At 37.6% G+C, this 24,169-nt stretch overlaps 1 protein-coding gene across 1 annotated transcript in view; it reads right to left on the reverse strand.

Moving 5' to 3' along the window:
• The window catches only part of CFAP58 (cilia and flagella associated protein 58), a gene marked incomplete at its 5' end in the record, with an annotated part of 55,944 nt that overhangs the window by 16,953 nt on the left and 14,822 nt on the right, over window positions 1-24,169 (reverse strand). Inside the window, 9 exons of the mRNA XM_082764643.1 lie at window positions 5,968-6,072; window positions 8,420-8,531; window positions 10,559-10,782; window positions 11,159-11,299; window positions 14,734-14,880; window positions 17,375-17,536; window positions 20,480-20,671; window positions 21,854-21,936; window positions 23,677-23,836. Of these exons, the coding sequence (XP_082620769.1) occupies window positions 5,968-6,072; window positions 8,420-8,531; window positions 10,559-10,782; window positions 11,159-11,299; window positions 14,734-14,880; window positions 17,375-17,536; window positions 20,480-20,671; window positions 21,854-21,936; window positions 23,677-23,836 (1,326 nt within the window). The remainder of the gene's footprint in view (window positions 1-5,967; window positions 6,073-8,419; window positions 8,532-10,558; window positions 10,783-11,158; window positions 11,300-14,733; window positions 14,881-17,374; window positions 17,537-20,479; window positions 20,672-21,853; window positions 21,937-23,676; window positions 23,837-24,169) is intronic.

A 24,169-nucleotide genomic window follows, 5' to 3' on the forward strand; every position in this document is an offset into this window, starting at 1 on the left:
TCCTCCAGGAAATAGCAAAGAGCCAAGTCCTAGTAAAATACAAAAAGACAAAAAGAAAATTTCCCTTGTCATTTTTACATTGAAAAATCCCTTCAAAAGGCTGACTATATATATGAATGATAAAGGAGTAGTAAAGAAAGGATTGTATTTTGGCAGTGGATTTTGCAGTTCACCTGTAAGTTCCAGTGCATACAAAGCTCTCTCCCAAACTACCTCCACTAAAATCTCTCTGAAGGCACAATGACAGAGAAATAATAACGGGCAGGTCAAAATCCTCTGTAGAATCCTCTTTGGGATTCTACAGTCATTAGTTTCCTGAAGTGGACTGCAGTTATTTTTAAGAAAATAGACAATTCTGCCCAAAAAATCCTCAACTCAGACAATCTACCCCACATGTAACATCCAAGTAAGTTTTGCTCTCAAATTCCAAGCAGAATCTCTACTCAGCACCAGAAGTATATAAATGCCAGTTTTGAGAGGGTAAAGTAAATCTTAGCCATTTGGAAGATGTACAGATAATACCTCAAATAAAACTAAACTGGGCTTTCAGAACACCAAAATAAAGGCAGGTAATAGGAGCATATTCTCCCATTTTCCCTAGCAGGCTGTCTGATGAGAAAATCTCTTACTCAGCATTTGAGCACACTTTGCTGCATTCCATGCTGTATACAGAAAGCTACACGAAGCACTAGGAGACCAATGAAGAACCTAGCAGAAGCACGCTTTATGAAACTGCCAAGCTAGGGAAAGAAATGATTTTCAAGAGGACTTTTTTTTTTTTTCAAGAGGTTTTTATGAGCTGGGCTGAGAAAAAAAAAAAGATCTAAGATTGAAAAAACATTATCTTATATAATAAATGGGCAGAAAAGTTTCTTATGACAAATACATGGAAGCAAATCCTAGAGCTCCTCCTTTAGCTGGAAGAAAACTTCTTTGACTCCAGCAGGTGCCAGCCTGCATAAACTTACATGGCCCCACACTGTTTAACACATATTTCTTTATGACACCACGCTACCAGCTCTGAGAAAAGATGGTTATGTATCTGTTCAGACGCTATAGCAACAAGCACCTCAAATTGGATACAACAGGTCTACTACCAAGTTAGCACAAAAGAAATAAAACATCTGCCTATTTGGAGTGTTTAGCTAGCTATTGTTACTACCGAGTTGAGTCATGTCTTTAATATATTCATTCACACACCGCTACAAGCATAGAAATTATTTTATTCCCGTTTTATTTTACCTGAGGTGAGGCATGGAAAAGCTCGGTAACCTGCCCAAGGTCACAGAGAACATCTCCTCCCTGTATGTTACAGTACCTGAAATGAAACTGCTGATTTATACTGGAGACAGCAGTGCCCCCTCTTCACTTCCCACTCTGTGTCAATGGAACCATCAGTTCTTTGGAGGGTTTGGAGCTTGGCTAAAATTTTGGCTCAGTACAAGGGCACGTGGGTGTTATCTGGGTGCAATCTGAGTCAGATACATGAGCTAATCATGCCTTTTGCCCTCGCACTCTTTGAAACTATGATCTCAAGATGCTAATGGCCTGGAAGCATCACATCCTAACTATTCATTCCTGATCCTTGATTGTTGACAACTTAAGACAACTTAAAATGACAATGATTAACATATATATAAGAACAATACTCTCAGTACTACAGGCTTTAATGAAACACAGGTGGCTGGATTTTATACGTATCACTGGAGTATGTACAGCCGCCTTCTTTCCCTCCTTGCCTTTGTCTCCCTCCCCCCTCCACAGATAATATTGGTTGCACATGTCTCTTTTACATTTATGACCAATCTTCTGAGATGACTGACAACTGAGGTAGCTGACATATAATGCGAATCTTCCCACAGTTATCCATTCTGAGACATGCAGCTGAATAAAATTCCACTCAGTCAGACATAAAATCAAATTAGAGGAGTTCACTCTGAAGAGAAAGAACTAAATTTGAAACAAATAAAGCAATGCATAATTCACTTGCAATGGGATCATTTTGTAAAACTACATTAATCATAATCATAGCAAGGTAATATGGATACACTGTGTACATTGTGTGCTTACCACATATCACTGTTCATTATGCAGCTGTGCTTCAGTCACATAGGGGACTTACCCACATATAACGTGGGTGAGTATCTTTTTTGTTTGTTTGTGTGTGAGTGTGTGTGTGTGTGTGTGTGTGTGTTCAGGATTTGTCAACAGAGCCCTTCTGCTTATTAATAATTAAACCTTATGGCAATACAGCACATTTTGCTCACACCACATGCATTCACAAAGACCTTCACCCATCACTGAAATCCCTGGGTTAACACGCAACATATTTCTCCACGAAGCACTGCAGTATTATTCATTGGTTTAGAAAAGAATCAAAAAATGCTGTACCTTTTAACTGCACAAATTCAGGTAGAAGGCAATGACTCAAATATGGAAGCTGGCTAACCCTGAAGTAGCGTTTTTGATGTTTGGCAAAAATGCTGTCGGGTATTTATTGACCATAAGTATTTAAGACCTCAGTTTGGGATCTGATTTTTAAGACAGCATTTTTCATCTGCACAGCAGCTCACAGCTGTGATAATACCTCAAGTTAAAGGAGAAAGTACAAGCGACTGCTTTGCATCTACTCTGCAAAGTCTCAGGATGTCCCCCCTTATTTGATGTATAAGAGCTGATAGGTTAAAAGCTAATTAATTGAATAATTTCTAAAACATGAGAAATATTTCTACACTTCTATTAAAGTGTTCGACTTGGAAAAGTCATTCTAAAATAAACATTCATCATGCTGCATATTCAATCTCTCTCAGTAAATGTCTGATGAAAGGTTAAGAAAGATATTTTTTATGGGATTTTAGAGTCAAGCTGGCTTCTTCCTGGACTAGAGTACTGTCAGCAATCAGAATTTCCTGACTTAAATGCGGCGAATCATTCTTTTAATCACATAGTATGGATCGTAGCATGATTTTACAGCTACATCATTTTTAAAAGAACTAGCAGGTGAGAAATACTGAAAAAGCTAACTAAAAAGGATATGATCAAACACGTATCAGGAGCAGGTAAGATAAGTAGATTTTTTTTTATATGATTCCATATACTGTGATCCTTCGTTAACAAAAATTTCCATTCTTATTTCCAGCTCATCCTAAAAGATTGTTCCCTGTATAAACCTGCTTTTATTTATGAAAAAAAAAAAAAAGGATCAGTCAGAAGACAGAGGTATAGTGCATACAATACAAATGGAATTATTTTTTCTTACACAAACATTATGGCTTTGCATGAGGATGCAGCAAGGTGAATACCCTACAAATCAAACTGCAGGTTGCTGACACTGGGCTCAGCCATTTGCAGACGTGGGTTATTTCTAGATTCCAAAGGTGTCTTTAACATTCAATATCCGATCCACATAGCTTTTTCCACACCACTTTATTACTACACTTTGATGTAAGGGAATTTAAGTTTCATAATATGCACATGCAGAAATCAAAGACAGAGAAGCTCACAAGCTTCACTTACAGCAAGTATCCTATTTGCCAGCATGATGGCTGCACACACCTCAAAACTATTACAGATAGCAAACAGGAGATTGAGATCATTTTAAAGCAGATACACATAATGGCTATGCCCTTGTACAGGGCAAAATGTGGATGAGGATGACTGGGAGAGAGGAGGTATGACTTATGGAAGCAAAGAGAGCCTCCTAAGTTTGTATCCCTAAGCTCCTACAGTCTCTGACTCTGAATACAGGGAAGAGTATGCTAACTAGGAACAGGTCAAGCCTTCAACAATTTCTCCACCGCTGCACGTAAGAAGAGACTGAACTGAACTGAGCTGACTACCTGGAAAGACTTATAATAGAAATTCTATTCCATTTTGATGCAGAGATTTGGCCCACAACCATTACAGTTCCAGTGCTGTGGTCATTAGATTATGTCACTTGTATATAGGAAAAGCAGTTCAGAGGACAATAAAATGACTTGTCTGAGGTTATCCAGCCACTTAGCAGAAGAAGCTCAGGCAGTACACTCAACTTCAGAGCCCTCCACTACAGACCTGTTAAGCAGGACATGCAGCCCTCTGAGGAAATCTGCTGGGGAATGTCCTCCATCTCTGGTTACCTCTCCTTGCTATGAAAGATCTCTATTTCAGTCTTAGTGTTCGATTCAAAAACACTGTGGCAAACCAGAAAAGAACTAAGAAATGTTTATGGTGAACACCCAATCATAACTCGGAGCATGGCATTTTTGGCCTTTTCTTTGCCATCAGTCTCATGGAAGAAGACCATTTCAGCATTCCTGCACAGGAAATTGATGCCTGAATTAAGGATACAAAGAATCCCATTAACAATTCTAGATATGACACTTAAATATCAGATAGACAAACTCTGACTTAAATCTAGGAAAACAATAAAAAGCAGAGTTTCTGTAGAAGGGACTGCTGCATAGATGGAAAGATTGTGCCAATGGCTGCTATAGTAACATAGGCTCAAATGCCTATTACTTCAAACATTTTCTTGGGCAGACAACTTAGTAACTCTATAACTCAGTTTTTTTACTTTTAACTAGGGATAATAGCTAAATGGGAGCACACTAAGGATAAGGCAGCATAAGCAACAGAGTACATAAAAATCTCACAGAGAGATTTGAGTTTGTGTATGGGTACAGCACAGCAAATTTGAAGCTATTTTACTCCATTTTTTTAAGCTAACAAACTATCTTACTGACACCATTTCAGCACTAGGTAATAAAGATCACATTTTTCAAGCAAAGGCATAACACTATACTTTACCTTAAAATGAAATTGCAGATCTAGTTTTTCTACAAAACAAAGGAGAAAGAGGGAGGCCAAACCCTGTCTTGATAACATCTGCTGAGCTTCTTCTTGAGACAGAAGGACCTTCAGGTTACATTCTACTAGCCAGTGAGTGATGCCCAATATCGGCATCAAGAATGTTAGGTTATTTAAAACCAAGATGTTCAAATCGTATGTACAGATAGCAATATATAGCTATGCCTAAAGCTGCCAGACAGGAGACAAATTTCTCAGTCTGACATCTACAGTCGAAGCCCAAAGACAGTCTTTTTTATTGTATTTGATTGTTTTGACAAGTTCAACACAAAGTCAAACATGGCCCAGAGAAGAACATACCTAAACATGTTCTCTTCCAGAGAAGAGCAATGAAGCTGGAAAAGGGACTAGAAAACAAGGCGTATGAGGAGTGGCTGATGCAACTGGGGTTGTTTAGTCTGCAGAAGAGGAGGCTAAGGGGAGACCTTACTGCTCTCTACAACTTCCTGAAAGAAGGTTGCAGTGAGGTTGGTGTCGGTCTCTTTTCTCAGGTGACAAGTGATGGAATGTGAGGAAATGGCCTCAGGTTGTATCAGGAGATGTTTAGGTTGTTAGAGTTGCCACCCCTGGAGAGACTTAAGGGACGTGTGGATGTGGTGCTTAGGGACGTGTTTTCGTGATGTTATTCAGTAGTTGGACTTGATAATCTTATTGGTCTTTTTCCAACCTAAATGATTCTGTGACTCTAAACCACACAAACTCTGCAGGATTCCTTCTGCTAAACAACAAACTAAGCACAAATGAAATTAAAACAGGAATTTTTCTTCACAAGTCCTGGTCATAACAGACATGGTTAAAAGGACAAAAAAAGCCTTTCAGAAAAGTATAACACTGACTTGAAGACTAATGTACAACATGAATAAACTAAAACAAACCTTTAATTTTATTTTTCAGCATTATCCAGGTATCAGTAACCAGAACATAAAAATTAACTAATCAGATGCTATTTCTTCTCTTTCAGTGAGTCAGTGCTGCCATCTAAAGATATTTAAGGGGCATGCAAAAGAAATTCAAAGCCGTGCATACAAGTAACATTCTGGAAACGTATCTGAGCAGGCAGATAATGCAGGCTAAGTAAATATGTTAATGAGATACAACTACCTATGTATGTTGCAGTACCTGCAGGAGCAATTCTTTCTCTATCACTTCGCCTGTCTTGCTGATAAGCTGCTTCTGTAGCCTCTGTATTTTTTGGATCAGCTCATAGGTACTTGGGTCACTGGCCTAGATGAGAGCAAAGCAGTATCAAAAATTATACATTATAACAAGTTAGTGTTTCTCTCTTGCAAATTAAAACCACAATATTTAAGTGTCCAAAAGTGACAAATACAAAATGAGATGCAGAGGGGAATAAGGGACTGAATTGTTTGTTTTTAAGGACATGTGTTCAAGGAGTCCTGAACCTGGAGTCTCTGCCTCTTGAAAACCTCACGTTTAATAGCATTAACCTTATGAATCCTTCTAAAACATCCAACATACATTGGAGTCCTTCAAAACTTAACACCCAAGACAATGGATTGGCAGAACCATGCAGCAGGGAAGAAAGAGGAGGCTAGTTTAGGTTTTAAGCAGAAGCTGAAACTGACCCCTAAAATAAATAGAGCAGTGCAAATACTTCCCTCTGTTTTAAAAACTTCAAACTGGGATTTTAGGAGCAGAAGACTTTTCTCTTGAGCAAAAGAAAAAATAACTGCAATATAGTCTTTTGAAACAGGTTGAAAAGTTAAAAATAAATTAGGGGGGTATATTGACAAACTACTATGAGGCTTTAAGGTGACTACATTTGTGGCATCTCATTCTTCAATGGAATTAAGCGCTTAAAAAGATGACAGATCGTTGCCAGTACACTGCTGTTTTCTGTCTACATAGCCTGTAAAGACAAGGAGCAAGCATACGTCTCTCTACCCTTCTTCCATTTTCATTCTTTTGTCACAGATTGCATCTGGAAGAATCTCTAAGGAGAAAACAATTCTGTGGGGAGCAGCTAGCCAAGCTTACTTTTCCATTTCTCTGTATCTTATTGGATCCTTTACTGTCTATTGAAGATTAAATTCTGACTGAAGCTTTTCCCCAATTGGGAGATTCACAACACATCTCTCCCACATGGTCCTTCCTTTCTCATGTGGTTTTTCTGGTGGACCATAATGATTAAACACACTGTAGTAAAGGTTCCAATAATTATTCACTCTCTGCATCTTTGCTTGTATTTATAAGGACCTTGATATCTCATGACTCTTTATCCTCTAACAGACTTTTTCTAAATTTACTAATCAATTCAAGTGTAACTGGGACACACTGACACAGATATGCATGCAGCACTCACAACCCCACAACATTTCCTGAGAAACCTGGCTAAAAAGCAGTTTAGTCCCCATGGCCCACTCAGTCCTTGATTCTTCTATAGCGCTGCCCAAACATGGTGCTAATTTGTGACAATTGTAGTGATGCGAGGGTGTTTGTTCATTAGGAACTGAACCAAAACCCCATCAGAATTATTTCATATGGACTTTGCCATCTGGTGGCCTTTCTGTGTTCCAAATACAAACCAGTGACCTAGAATGGAAAGACATCATTTCCCATTATCGGTTTCTTCATAAATTCTTTCCTCCACCACCAGATGTTTCCACTGGCCTGACTTCCCTTTGTTATGTGGAGCTACTAGAGATTGTACCTAGATGTCTTTAACATCCTGCATTTTATCTCCCTTCTATGTGAAAAGCTAATCACACTGTTCAGTTTTAAGCTCTGCATGGAAAGAACAGAAATTAACTATTACACTAGTAAGCACAGCCAAAATATTCAGCTCTGTTTCTGTAGGGACTAGCATGTAACCACTCGTTATTAGAGCAGCTAAGCAACCCAAGGCTGGCATCAGATCAGAGATCCATGCAACAGAGAAATCTCAGCTGGCTCTGACTTACTCTGAAAAAATGAAGTAATGCCAACTGATGTTCATATATTTGGTCTATGCTTGACAGATTTATTATTTTTCCCCTTCATTTGGCAGGTTCAAATAGTGTGAAAATTTAGATTTGCTGTTTACATAACAGCTGACCTGACGCTACCCAGAATGGCTATCTTTGAAACCCCACCACTGTTTATGTGGAGGCCTTTTCCTTTTTTCACAGATGTGATTTACCTTCTGACTTCATGTCTGTCTGTTCCCAGTCCACCTGTTCTATGATCCTTTCTAATCCTGCCTTTCTTTCCACATAAATCTACCTAACTGGTGAGAGTAGGATTATACCTTTCCCCTATCATCCTCTTTCACTTCATCCATGTTAAGGAATCACCTCCTTGTAAATTCACCTTATGCATTCTTATTCCCTTTAGCATTTTACTGGCTCTTTACAAATCCCTCTGCAATTTTTTATTGAGAAAACGACACAAAAATAACACTGATTGCATTGTGCGAGGGAATCATTCAGCAGTTAACTGTTCCATTGGTACTATGGAAATTTCAGCCTGCCTGCCCTTCCACATAATTTGCATAACAGTAAAGTAAATAGGCTTTGTGCTGTGTCACTGATTTGGAAATGCGGGCTTTGGGAACTTGATGCTGAGACATCACCTCTAATTTTCTCCATCTGTGAACATTCAAGGGATTCTCCAGTTCTTCTTCCAGAACTTTGCACCGAGTTTGTTCTCTTAATAGCTCCTTCCGCATGTGATGAACCTCCTGTCTTAAGATGAGAATAAAACAAACAAACAAAAAATCACACCAAGACCCAAACAATATGCCCAAGGTATTAATATGAACATTAACAAACCATTCTTCCACGCACTACAGCCCTGGCAAAGTGTCTCTTGTGAGTAACACCAATAACATCATACAGGTGGTCCCATAAGATAACACAGGTAGAACACTTCATTCATTTTAGTAAGAATGACTCAAAAAAGGGACTTTTCATCAGTTCCTGGGAAATCTAGTTCACAGCCTTATGGATATCATCGCCCAATTTTTTCCGTGTACATTAAGGCTAGAATGGCAGTTAATTCATAATTCATCTGGAGTAACCTACAAATCACAGTTATGGTGTCATACCCAGTTACCTCTGTACTGAATCTGACAGCTGGTATTTGAACGAAGGTTTTAAAACTACATGGCTCACACAATCCAGTAAATAAAGCATAATGTATGGCCTAACTATGATGGACACTGTTCTTTAGAGAACCCAAGTTTGATTTCTCTTTCTACCTCTCGTCAAGGGACTCCAGAGGTGATTTGCTGCTGAATATAAAATTAATTGAGCACTCCAAAGAAGCTTTGACAACTAAGGTCCCCATGCTGGGGTCAGGGAGTGAAGGAGCAGGAAAACCAAGGCACATTCTGCAAGGGTCCAACCCTTATGACTTTGGTGGGTGTATCCTGTGATTTCCTCAAGGGGAAGGGGAATGGAGGATCACCATGTACCTACTCCCTCACTGAGTATTTCTCTGCCAACATCAGTGCTGAATGTAGCTCACTAGACAGAAAAAGACCTGTTTTTTTAAACTGTGGGGTTGGACAAGGTTATTGAAAAGGAAAAAAAAAAATCTCCAATTGGCAAATCAAGGAAGCTAATTAGCAGCACAAGTGATAAATGGACTCTTTCAACAGACAGCTTTCATGATAATTTTGGACTTCATTAAAATATGTGATTGATCCACCTCTCCATCCAAGAACTGATCCAACCATCACAGCATGCATTGCTCTATACTTCAATACCTTTACGGAGTTTCAATACAGTAATAGGCTTTCAGCTGAATGCATTTGGGCAGCAAATTCAAATCCTATCCCTGTCTGCAGAAAGTCAATGAAAACTGCAGTTGTTAGTGTTTTGCGCCCACTTCTTTTTTATCTTACACCAAATCAAACTGGCATAATTAAACTGGAGTCAATGGGACTAACCACAGACTGAAGTTAATTTGCTCCAGTAAAAGCCATGGAGTTATACTGATAAAGGTAAGCTAAAGATCTCACCCAAAACTGTGATAGCTACAGAGAATAGTATAATGGTTATCTGCTGTCTCTCATAGCTGTCTCTCCTTACAAACCATGACAAGTTCTACAGAAAAATCACAATCATTTCCTGTCAGCAAAGAATACACCTCAGGTTTGGGAGGGTTAAAAAAAGAAGGGAAGAATTAAGCCAGAGTAGGGGGAGATAAATCAGACTGGGGCTATTAAACTTCTGTTTTAAAGAAACACAACCTTCAATGAAAATTTAACTAAATCTTTCTCTCAGAGCAAGTCTACATATAAATCTGGAAGGAAAGAGCTCTGAAAATGTGTAGGGGTTTGTTATAAATATGTCAAGTGTTCCCCATCCACTGTGGATTGCCTAATAAAAAGCAGTTCCACTAATTTGGGCCCAAGGTACCACTAAGTAGCTCACTGAACTATGAACACCTTTTCTGCTGCTGTCTGTCAAGTTTATTCTGTAGGTAGTAATTCACAATACAAGGTGAAATGTGGAAGCTATTTCAGCTTTGGCAAAGATGTCTTTTTTCCTCCTTTCCTCCATCTTATACTTTAATTTTCTTCATCACTGATTAGTTGCTTTGTGAATTTAATCCACTGTGTTTGAGGTCAAACCAAATAATCCCGTTCTCCAAGGTATAATGTTTGTTGAAACAAATCTCTACCACACATAAAAGAAATTTTCTGTCTCAAACACAGAATCATGAATGCAGTCGCTATGGAAATGTATTCAACCAGTTTTTCTACCTGAGCTCCTCCACATTAGCCACACTTTTGCCAAGTATTCCTTTCTCACGCCGAATTTTTTTGATCTCCAGCTTGAGAAGCCGGATGTCTTCCGTTCTCTGTCGGTACTGGGCCTCACCCTTGTTTAAGATGGACTGCTGGATTTTGATCTTCTCATAGAGCAGAGCCACCTCATCATTGCGCCGAACAAGCTGGGACCCTAGGATATCTCTCTCATTGATAACCTAAGGACGCAGAGCAAAGCAATAATCTCAATTAAAGTTCCTCAGTACAATCCTAAAGCATTGTGACTACATTTTCATCAGCGAAAATCACTTGCATTAAGAGGTTTCACTATTATTAGTGAAAAAAACAATAGCAAAGCCTAGTAACTTCTGCTATAAGGGTTCAGACTCCTGAAAAATGTAAACTACAATGTAATAATGTAGTATAATGTAAACTACACTCATTTCAGTATCTTAACATTTTTATTTCAATGACACTACGATGCTTTAGTAGTACCACTTTTACCATAGCTGCGAATCATGATCTTAAAAATGCATTGGACAACTAAGGGAACAGAACAAAGTGTGTTTGAAAAGCCAAATGTGAGATTCCTACCTGCTCATACTCCTTCTTCTGCCTCAGCCTCTCAGCATCAGCCTCAGCAATAATTTTTAGGAGTTTTCTCTCTTCTGCCTCCTGATTTTCTATAAAGCGCTTGGTCTCCAGAGCCTGTTTTTTCATCTTAAGAAGTTCAGCCTGGTGGAGTCAAAGAATATAGGTAAACTGTGCTTGGTAACAACTTTCCATTATATACCTGAGATTAAGAGTTAGTATTTGAACAGAATCTCATACATTCACTTCATTTCCTGAGAGGTACGTATTTTGTTAGTTTTTGAGAATAAATCACCAAGACAAGCAAGCATGAAGACTGTAAAGAAAAGTTGTAAACAGCATTTGAATATTGTTACAGACAACAGATATTTAGAAGGATTTTTATCTATAATAATGGCTCAAGTTGTAATTCAGAGCAATTTCACTTTTTTTTTTTTAATAGGTAATATTTGGAGGTGTTTTGTTTTTGTTTTTTTTTTCAATTGAATTGTTATTCTGCTATGAAAATCTAGCAGACCTAAGTTCAAAGTAAGGCTGGGATATAAGAAAGGATAGCTCACCCTGCTAGAAAGGGCAACTATTTACATTACCTAATACAAATCAGCATCTACCTGGGACAGGCTTCAGACTGGAATAACAGAACTGGTGGAGAAGATGGCAATCAGGCATGGAAAAGCAAAATTAAAGAGCCTTAGCATTTTTTAGTGGAAGTGTAGATGAGAAATACTGGGAAGAAGAAGGATTCCCCTAAGCAAAAGAGAAGTAATGCATTGTTACAGTGGCTGCATACCACTAACATAAATACTGAAAATTAACCAATATCCTACTGTCATGAACTCTGTAATTCGAGACATGTACGTAGAGAAAGAGTAATAAGGTCTTCTTGGATTATTAGAAATTTCTAGGATTACTAGGCAATTACATATAGGAAAGTTGGAATCAGCTGACTACAGTCCCTTTTCACAAATATGAAAACTTTCAAGCCTTGACTAAAAGACTTTGCCACAGCTCTGACCCTCATAATGATGACGTTCAAGCTGCCTTTTCAGAAAGAACATCATTGAACGCTGAAAGAATGAGGCTGTGATGAAGGCTGCACCTGCAAAAACATTGATTTAAGACAGAAACAACAGTTCCATCGTCATAATAAAATAGCTTGTTCAATTCTTATTTTCTTTAATAAAATACTCATTTTCCCATATGTGCAACACTCACATCTCTCTTACTTAGTGTTGGATGTTCATCAGAATCCATCAACCGAACAAAAATGCATGCCACTTCATATTGAAATGCAATCAAGAGTGTGCAAAAGCTGTCTACGAATGTAAAACTGCTCATGCATTGCACATTGCTAGATAATATTTTTTTAATATATCAAATTTCTGTGTTCTCCTTATGTCACAAAATATATGAGTTGTAAACAAGGAGTGGCAGTAGATGTTAGCAGCAAACAATTCATAGGAACAAATCTCCTCACTGGAATGCACAAAGCTAAAATAAATCTGAACTACCTTGCACAGTAAAGAACATAAATACTTTAAGTCACAAACAGGCCCCACAAACTAATAGGACTTTCACTGAGATTAAATATGCTGAAGACTACAGAATCAGGGTCTGTGCACATTAGTTAAAAGAAAAAGAAATGAATAAACACAGTACAAGCAGAAAAAGTGGCAGGTCTGAAACTGCTGTAAATGAGCACAGCTCATTTGAGGTTGGTTCGGAGAGTCTGCAAAAACTAAAGAACAGTCAGCAAGAAAGATGAATTTATATGGGACCTGTGCCAACATCTCAAACAAAATTCAAACTAAATCCCTGTTTAGGTTCTGAAACACTACAGTAAGTGAACAGGTTTTTGTATTTGTTCTAGAGGTGGGAGGAAAATACAGATTTTAGAAAAGGTGTAACTGGGGCTGGAGAAAGAATGCTGAAAATAATAATAATAATAATAACTGTGAGCAGAAAGTTTCACGTTCAGATTTCGAGAAAATGCTTAAAAAAAAAGACAAGCGTGATCATGTAAAAAGCATACATAAGCCTCCACCAGCTCAAATCTGGAGGGCCATACTTATTATAGCTTTCAGATACATATTTGTCAACACTTGGATGTTTTGCCAAAACTGTCTGATCTGCAAGCCTGTAGGAATGCCAACTGAAACCAAAGGATGGCGTTGTACTGGCTTTAAGGGAGCTTGGATCAGGTGCCCCGTGTTTCATTTACCATGATTACACATTTTTAAGACCTTTATGACAGCTGAGCTAAGCATAAGTCCAATGTCTGTATAATTTTGTTCCTGTGAATCTCACTACTCCATGCTTTAGTGCATTCTTTAAACTGATTTCTGGGGAACAGCTTGCTTCCTTCACATCAGTACAAACAGGACAAATTGAAGCTGGCTTGCTACACAAATAATTGGGTTCTTTTGTGCCTCTGTCAGTCAGAGCCCTCTTTGAATTCTCCTATGCATCAGTATTCAGCAGAGACAGGCAGGTAGACGACCACAATGCCCTGAAGCTATTCACTAATGTGATGTCAGTCCATAGCCTTGCTAGTGAATAATTGAGGGGGTAAAGCATGTAGCAATTGTGTTTGTCGAATGGACAGCAGACAATTCTGAGGTGATGAGGCAGAATTGGTGACTAGTTAAGGCAGAAAGCTGAACATAGAAAATGAGATACTATTTGACTTCTCCATCACTGATAGACCAACTCTGAGACAGATCGGGTACAAGAACATAAATTCATCATTTTTTACAAAGTTCTATTGGCATCTTGTCATAAATATAATGTGCTGAGAAGGGCTGAAAACCTAAGGAATCATTGTTGCACAGCAATAAACTGCCAAAAGAAAACATTGTGGAAAGTGGTGGAGGACTGCTGAGTTTTGGGGGGTGTTGTTTGTTTGCAGTTTTTGTTTTATTACTGCTTAGTGAAGAGAAATATAAGTTACTGTGGACACTAGCTCCTTAAATCTTTTGAGAGAGCAGCAAATTGTGTTGCGATATCACCACAAATTTAATGGCATATCTAAGAATGGGCTGCAGCCAGGGCTGAGCAGTGTCAGAGCTTCAAGCTCAGAATATAATATAATATAATATAATATAATATAATATAATATAATATAATATAATATAATATAATATAATATAATATAATATAATATAATGGGGCTCACACTTAAAAACAGCAGGGAGAAAGTAGTTTAAAGAAAGAAAAACTTGAATTATAAGGGTCCACATTTAAAAAGTTTACTGCAATCAGGCTATCCCCAAAATCCACATTTCTGAAACAAAAAGTGAATGTTTTAGTAAAAAACTTTAGTCACCAAGTGATGTAAGGGTTCCAACTGGCATTCCAGGATCTTTCTAACTATAGTTACAGGCAGAAATGAAATTTGTCAGTTACGTGGAATATTTGTATAACTAATACCTCTAAATAGTGCCGAGATCTTGTGCTTCAATTGCAGAAGATTTTTTTAAGATACAGCAAGACAACTGCCACAGACCAGGAACATGATGCAGTCTCTGAAACCATGGGAGCCATCCTTTGTAATAAGGTTTATGTGTAGGGGGTCTTACCTTCAATGCATCTTTCTCCCTCTCTGTTTGCTGATGTTCTTGATGAGCTTTCGCAAGGGCTGCTTCTTTGTCTGTGATCTCCTCTGTCAGCTGTTCTGCCTGTTGTGTCACAGCTTTTAGTCTCTTCTTCATTTCTGCTATCTCATCCTATAAGTACAGAAAGTGTGATCCCAAAAAGGGATCAAAAAATAGTAAGTTTCTGCTTGGGTGTTCAGCCTAGTTCAGTTTTGAGAAACGCGTTGTACATACCACTAGACTTTACTTTTTAATGTGATAGAAGTTTCATTATATGACAATTTTTTTAGTTTATGCTACTGTGACATTGCTGTAAAAAGGTCTTTAAAAGTCACATTGGTAACAACAATAATCACTAACGACTCTAATAAGCCATTTCATTTGAAGTGCTGGACACACAATAAGAACTAGCACTCAATCCAAATTCATAACAAGATTCTGATTCTATCCATCTTTTTTCATGCTTCTAGTAGTGCTTTTCAATAAGGTTGGGTATAGTTGTGTATAAATGTTTGGGAAAAAGATGGTTTTATGCAAAGGAATATAGCCATGAGTAGGATACCTGTATGTCTTTAAGGGAGTGTAGCAAATGCTTAGCTCCATTTTGCTTTTTTGCTAGCTTATACAAAGGTGCATGGGGAAAACAGTGTGATCAGAAATAGGGAAACCACTGGTATGGGAATATTTAGCATATATTTTAGGCTCAAGACACAGAGCAATAAGCCTGGAAGCACTGCAGAGAGGTCAGGGCACTAGAACTATTTCTACTCCCAACACAAAGGTGACTGCCTGTGCAACACAAAGAAACTGTTCCACTGACTGCAGTGATGGCACATGCTGTGACACAAATGGAAGCTAGTAAATTCAATCCATGGACAGACATGCTCTTCTGGATCCAGCAAAAACAGCTTTAAAAGCTGTTAGTCCTCTGCTGGAGACTACCAGCTCACAGAGAAGGCATGTGAGTACATTCTATTTCAGTATAAAATCATTTTAAGCTTAGGTTGTCTTTCAGCACCATCCACCATCAGTGTGGATTTGCTTGCTAAATGAGAAACTTTTTCTTTCCTGAAATGCTTAGTGCAGTTAAGGAAGGTCTTGAGTGAAGGCAGTCTTCAAAAACAGTACTGAGAAAGTGCCAATTGCTAGTCTGACAGACCTCAAAAACAAAATCCATGGACTTTAGTTTTATCTAAAATTTTTTTTGTGTGCAAATTTTTTTTACTTCTCAAAAGGAATAACTTAGCATATTTTTTAATACCATCACGAGCCTTTTTCCTTTCATGGCTAGATGGCCTGTTGCTGAACTACAAATGGCTGTTTTTTCACTGCCACACATAATACTGCCTTGACCAAAAGAGCTTTTGGGCTCAGCCATCTTCTCACACAGGACTTGCTAAAAAAGTGTTATGATGAGCTAAGTAATGTATTAAAGTCTAAATAACAGCCTCTAACAACTGGAACCATGAACAGCATTATGTATGCCACCATATAAACATTCAAACCCTGATGAAATTGATGAGTTCACTGCTTCATTTTGTAACCAAGCATATAGTTGCCAGTTCTTTCTAAGTAAGAGAATCGATGCTGTATATTAAAATAATAATAATAAAAATAATTAAAGAATAATAATAGCACTGCATTTTTTCACTCTTATTTCTCCTGAGCAATTGTTTGGGAGCAGCAAGAACCCCAGCACCACTACCACTGACAAGAAGCAGACAGAGGACAAGCAAAGTGTTCTACCTATTTGACAAAACAGCTCATTCCTAAGCAAATCAAGCATACAGTAGGATAGGAACTTGGACAGTTAATTCCCACCTGCTTCTCAAGCAAAACATCTACCTATGCAAAGCAGAGCATAAATTTGTGATCTACTATACTCGTTTATGGTATAGAATCCTGAAATAACCCAATGCCGTAAATCACAGCTATCCAAGGTCCCAGTTTCTGCCAACTGCAATAGGATTTGTGTAGTATTTTAAATCTTTATATCAGAATAACAGGGTATTCTTGAGTGATCTGTTCTCTTCCTCTAGCATCTTAGTGAGATCCCCAAGGCAAAGATAGGAATGGAGAAAATCATTGTCTGAGGAAAATGACACTCCCTGAAAGGAACAAGTGAGGTGGAAGCATTTAGTTCTGTCAGAAAATTCCCCTTCAGGTGAGAAAGTGTTCCCTCTGCTTTCAAAATCACAATATACATTAATGTGCATCTGCATACAGGGTTAAGGAGGCAATCTTATTCCCATTATACCCTATTTTTCATACACACAGACAACTCCTAAAGGGATAGAACCAAGTGCAGCCAAGAGGGAAAGGAAAATGTTTCTTCTCTGATAGAGTTGTATGAATCCATAGCTCCTTTACACTGTGGTTTTATGCATGGCTTTAAACTGGGGTATTGCCACATAATGACTATGAATTCCTATTGCCAGTCCAAATACATACGGTCCATATAAACTCTCAGGAACCAAAAACATTGATTTACCCAAAACACAGAAGAATTCAGAAACCACTTATGCAAGTGACCACTTAAAGAAGTGAACTTTCCTTTGAACAAATTAAAATTAGATCAGAGAATAAAACAAAGAAGGAAACACAAAGAAAAAAAGTACTCTTCTACCTTAGCTTCAACCAGATTTTTACTGTATAGGTTCCTCTCTGTTCTCACAACTTCACAGAGGTTTTGTTGCTGTTTTAGTTTAATCTCAGACTCCTGTATTTTCTTCTCATAGTCACAGATCTGAATTTCCCGTAATTCAATATCCTTCAGGTTCTGGAGGACCTGGAGCAGAAAGAAGGAAATGAACAGTTTAAGCCATTATCACAAGATTATGAGGACGGGGTTTGTCATTTTTATCTAAGATGACAACTTAAAAAAACTGTGATAAGAAGTTGTAGTTACAGATAAAATCACTTCAGTCCATGTCCAAGTTTAACCTTTCTGGATTGCTTATGTGGAAGAACATTTTATTTCAGTCTGATACCTAATAGTTGTTTGTTTGTTTGTTTCTTTTTCCAAGACAAAAACTTACAGATATGCACATCTGTTAATCTACTGAAAATGTTGCCACCAAGCTGGTTCAATAAAATCAACATAAGCAGCTTTCACTGAGAACAGGCTTAGGTTGTTTATAAAGCAAGGCTAGATTATGTACATGGTTTTAGATGTAATCTGTACCATAAAATGGTTAAAAAAGTAATTCTCCAAGAAGGTCTGCATATACTCCACCGGTGTGAAATCCAGTTAGCTTCTAATAATTCAGCTTTTTTTAAAATGAACACCTGATCACAAACTATTGCTCACAAACTTGACCTAAGTCTTCTTTTTATCTTCTTTTCATGAATGGGGAGACACAATTATTCCCTAAAGAGAATGGAGTGGTGTAGACTATAAACTGTAGAGAGAAGATGATCACATACAGCATCAATAAATGAAAATGCAAAATTTTATAGACACCTTCATTAAACAGTTACCACCATAACAATATATAAGAATTACTACATTAAAGAAGCAAAAATACAGTTTCTAATCATTATGATGGGCTTCCCAAAATAAATACACTTTTTTTTTTTTTTCCAGAGTAAGAATCTTCCTTCTGCTGTACAAAGTTGAAAGCCAAGGAGCACAAACAAGTATCATTCAAATGGAATCCAACACTTGTAGCGTTGGATAAAAAGGAAACAAAAGAAATAAAAAGGAAACTGAGGAGTGAACGTCAGGAACAACATTTTTCAAGTTCATTGCCTGAGGGAGAGAAGAATGCCACACTTAAATCCAGGAAAAAGATCAAAAGATTAAACAAAAAGCTGAGGAATCACATGGACAAAATCCAGGAGAGAAGTCCATTACAACTTCATTTCATAGCCAGTTCTCCAGATGCTGTTTTTGAAAGTAGCAATTTGAGCTATGATTTACGTTCATATGTCAAAGCGGAAGAATATAAAAATGTTTACATCAGATAGTCAGTAACTGCAAAGTTTGCAGTCGGCAAAGTTGTCCCTTGCTTAGCAGTAAAGCCTTGTGAGGTCCAACTATGGGGCAGGAGCTTAATTAATTGATTATTCTATCAGGTCCCTCCAAACAACTCTGGAGATAGGGGATAGCTAAATATAGAAAATTTTATTACAGCTGCAGAAATACAATTCTAGCACATTTGAAGCTGACTGCAGAGGATCCCAGGAACTGCTTACAGTGCAATACAAAAACACAGTCCCAGTTTATAACCTACTCCTGCCTTTTCCTTTTCTGCTAAAACAACCTGCCAATAGTAATCGCAGGGAGAAGAAATCAATAAGTGCAGTTTGCACTATGGTGATCACAGGCTGGAGCAAGGCTCAAAAGTAGGTCACTGTATTTGTAAATCTTTTACTTGGTTTTGATGCAATGTAAGTGCAATAAGCTCGTGGACTAAGTTTTTCAGCTTCGTGCTCATAGACTAGATGCTGACTCTGCTTTTTCAGGAATGATTAAACTCAAATAATTCTCCCTTATAAATACAGAAAAGATACATGTTTCCCAACAGAGCAGCCCTGTGAGAGGCCGAGCATCCTCAATTATGATTGAGCTGTTAGCACACTACACCTCTCACATTTGGTAAAGAGGGTTCAAAGCTAGGCAGAAAATCTTAGATATTCACAGTTTTCTTCTGGACCCTCTCACTTTTTCACCTGTATACTTCACTACCAGTTGCTGTTGGTTACCTGCTTAGCTCAATGAACCTACTCAAGAACGCAGTAGTGGTGCCATCCTTACTTGTTTGCCTTGTTCTTAACTCACAGCTATACTGTTAGAAATTCACTACAAGGAAAAGATGCAAACTGGGACTTTGCAACAAAGACAAACCTCACTTCTGCAAAGTATTATTCCTAGGAAATGACAAATGGCAATCCAGACAAGGGAACATGTATCATGCAAAACACTATTTAAAAGTCCCTGGTCACATTTAGATGTAAAGGATAATTTTAAGGTGAGAAGATAGCAAATAACTTGTGAGTTGAAACAGCTTGAAAGTTAATCCCAGTAAATCAATGAGCTTCTTCAAGGGCCCTTCAATGTGATCTTCAGCAATTAATGGAACATGTTACAACCATGTTCCTGAATATACCTTCAGAAACAAAGCCATACATAATAATGGGCACCAGACAGCACAACTTTTATGCAGTGTTTCTCTGCAGCTATTCCTCCAAAATTTCTGTTTTGTAGATGAGATTGAACATCTTCTGATGTTTTACTCATACTGGGACTAATCCTCCAAAACACTGAGTCTTTTACAAAGATGTCAAGCGCTGTCAGCTCTCACTGGCCTCAACAGAATTTGAGGACACCAGTGGCAGGCAAAATAAGGTCCTTTGCAGATAAAATAGAACAACTGAAGAGTAATTTCCAACTGCATACAAGAACTGCAATTGTGGGACTCAGGTGTAAGTCAGAGGCTGGGGTTTAAACTCCTGCCTTGTTTTCATTTCCCAGATGACTGATGAACAAGAGCAATACCCAGCTAAACCCCAAGTTTCTCACTGAATAAACAGCCATGGCTGAGGTTCCCTCAGAGAGACCTGAAACACAATAGCAGGCAATACGCACTGACAATAAGAAATCTTTGTAAGCTGCCTGAAGACTATTGATCTGTTTCCTCCCAATGGCATGTAAAGAAATGTATATATAATCTTTACAGTTTCAAGAGCAAGAGAGCAAAGAACCACTTGCACAAAAAGCTGTTCCTACCTTCTGTTTGAGCTCATTGGCTTCATTGATGAGATTCTCTCTGTCCTTCTCCAACTGGTAAATAATCTTCCTTTGTTTCTGGGCTTCATTCTTATAATTCTGGATTTCTCCTTCTAAATTTTTCCTGGACTGTTCATGGAGCTTCACCAAATTTATCTGCTTCTGAGTGGCATTTGTAGCCTTCATCACTTTCTGAGGGGGGAAACAAAATGACTCTTAAGCTGTAAAAGGCAACACTGCCATCACTATGGCAAAAATATGCCATTACCTAAGTGGTTTATGGACTTCCTGATGTTATTATCCCTTATCTAATTTGCTCAGTAGAAATACTTGAGCCACATATCTAATTTAAAAATAAAAAATAAAAAATTCTAACAGAGCTGCCAAATAGCACTTTTTCTGATTTGAAGTTAAAACACTAATGTCTGCACTAAAAAAAAAATAAAAAAAAAAATGGATAGGATTGTTTACAAGTTGTATAATTAACAACTGGAAAAACCGTACCAGCTTCAAGGCATTTAGATTGTAAAGCATGTCAGTAGCATTTAAAATAACTAATAAACACAAATACCCTTATTTCTCATTTTCTGAACAGCAAGTTCAAACTGAATTAACCAAGCTTAGTTTCAAATTATGCATAGGGATTAAACAGAAAACATCAAGATCTCATCTTTACAAAATCAGCCTTGTAGTCGCCCTTTGAAATTTCTTTCCCTGCTTCAAAACAAATATTTGGAATCTGCAAAATCTGTGCCTCTTGAGTCAAGACACAGAACAGTGAATCCATACCAAGAAAAGCACCTGAGCTAAAGTCATCTTTTAGCATTGAATTTACTAGATTACACTTCAGGAATGCCCATAAACACGAGATGCTGGCTTGTAGTACAAGAACCATGGGCTGATGGAAAATGATCAGCAAGAGAAATGGACTGAAAAACCAAGGAGTTGTATTAACACAGTCTTCCAAGCTGCTACATGGTGTGTCAAAATTTTGGTTTGTTCTTCTACTATCACAGACTTCATTTGTCTATATTAATATTAAACTTCATATGCCAGAGTCTAAAAGCACAGATGTAATCAACTCTTCAGATATCAAATAACACGGGGTTGCAAGGTGAAAGCATATAGCATTTTTTTTAACTCCATGACAGTTTATATTTTAAAGCTTAGAAATATTTAATGTGTTTATGGGTACTAGCACTATTTCAACACACAGAAAAGAAGCGGCATAAGCATCTGCTTAAGGAAAACTGAATGTTTGACTCAACATTATTTATTCTACAACATTTCTGTTTCTCTGTGAGGGTTTAAACTACAGACATTTCAATCTCAAGCCATGAGGTTTGTTTATCAGTATTACCAATGCAAGCTCACCTTACTTAGCATATCCCTTTCCCTCATAAGCTCATTTATAGCTCTCTTGTCAATCTCTGCCTGTTTTTTGGCAGCCTCCAACTCTAGAGAAAAGGAGGAAAGAGTATAAATTCTGGATTCAAACTGAACAGATGTTAAAAATGCAGAAACAACTTAGTGGACTTACTAAACATTACATGAAGAGTTCAATTAGCTGTGACCATGTTTTGCAACCTCAGGTATCAGCTAAGGATGTTAATACTTATTTCAGTACTTAGAAGAACTCAGGCACAGTAATTAACGGTATAAGGACTTGTGTGCTCAAACCAAAATATCACAAAGCAGTTGAACTTTCAGAAATCATGGAGCACAGTGAAAATCAAATGCTTTTAGGGAGCTTCAAAGTGAGCAAATTGAAGCACTTTCAAATACCAGGGCATTCAGTCTCATTCTAATCCCTTTATGTGAAATCCAGTTCTCCTTTAAAGCAGTGAGATCCTATTGACTTCAGTGGAGTTAAAACTACTTGCCATGGGTCAAGATTAATATTGTGCATATACTATTAAAAAGTTAATAACCATTCCATATTTGTTTGCATTTTATTTTAAAAAGTATTATATACAGTTACGCTAAAACTGCAGCTAAGGAAATGAAGTACATTGGAGTGCTAAAATGTGTCCAGTACTGCAAGAAGACATATTATTAGCAGCCATTCTAAGTCATTCCAGTATGGATCTGATTTATTTTTTTTCAAGGTCCCCTCTCTTCTCCAGTACAAAGCATGGCCTCAAGCAGTACAAGCAAAACGTTTGTGGGAAAGCTCTTCCACCCTTGCAGAGACACATGGAAAACAGACATGATTTTCTATAAATACAGCCACACAGAGGAATTCCTATCTTATATATTCAATCTCTTCAGGACATAAGGTAGAAACAAGGGAGAGTAGGAAGCGACCTTTATGGCAGTATGTATCAACTTGAACTAGATGAGGTGTCTAGTAAAGGTTTTTTTTGCCAAAAAAAAAAAAAGGTGAGATCTCATTGCCTCAAATGTTTTTATTTTACATTTCTTTACTTTATTACTTTGCAATATTACTTTTTTTTACTTAATTCACTTATTTAATTATTATTTACAATATTATTTAATCTACAATATTACCTTACCCAAAAAATCTTCACAAAACTTTTTTTTGTGAAAATCACTTTGAAAATATGTCGATTTTTATTTTAATATACATTTTACTTTGCAATTGATTGCATTTAAAAAAAAATGTTACTATACCCAAGAAATTTTCTTCCAAAATGTCCATTTCACAAAAATGTTGAAAGTTCTTTCTTAAAATATTCCAGATCTGCTAGCAAGCTGATATCAATACCTGTACAGCTTTAGTATACCCACTGAACAACTGAATCCATAAAGTACCAGAAGTAAGTTTATCAGCTTACTTGCATACACTCATTTTCATGATGAATGGTTTGGCAGAATCAAAGCAATTAGGAAAAAAGTGTCCTAGCCATGTCTGGTTTCAGTAAGGTCTGAGATCGTTTCTCTCACAGGTTAGAGCAGGAGCAATACATGTACATTGGAGACAACACTCTGTGTGACATGGCACAAACTTGCACACCACGATTTCAGTTATGTCCTTTTTATTTTCACCCCACCTATTCTACACTGTGAGAAATCTGTGACCCTAAGAGGTTTTAGAAAAGGCTGCCATACATTCCAACTGTCATTTATACAGTACCATAACAAGCACTAAAGAGAGTGATCCTGAAAGGAAGATGTACCCTGAATGAACAAACCGTGGATAAGAAGACAGATCCATTCATTAGTTAGCCACCTACCTTTCTCTAGTCCAGATATTTCAATTTTTAGGCTCTCTCTCTCATGTCCTGCATCAACTTTTTGTTCCTCTGCAACACGCAGCTTACCCTGTAGAACATCTCTTAATTTGTTCAGCTTTGAAATTTCGAGGCGCATTTGATGCACTTCCTCCTCTTTGGCCTATAAAACAGCAACAAGGAAGGGGAAGAGAAAGTGCCCATGGAAAGAAAATAGCTCTGTATTTAGTATATAATTACTCTATGAAATTCAGTGCCCTGGTAAGCAAAGGTGTTGTGGATCACCTAGCAGCAGATGATTAGCTCATTGAACCATATGAAAAAAAAAAAAATAAACAAAGGTAGGGCAATGACAATTATCAAACCTTATGCTTTAGGGCTGAAGATGTTCAATAAAGAATCCCCAGCTGCACACCTCATAGAGCACTACACAATTAGTCCTGCAGATTAAACATGGGCAGCTGTGATCTCCTTTGAAGTATTAGGGACAGTGACT

Source organism: Aythya marila, assembly GCF_965140915.1.
Source record: "Aythya marila genome assembly, chromosome: 7".
Classification (NCBI taxonomy): domain Eukaryota; kingdom Metazoa; phylum Chordata; class Aves; order Anseriformes; family Anatidae; genus Aythya; species Aythya marila.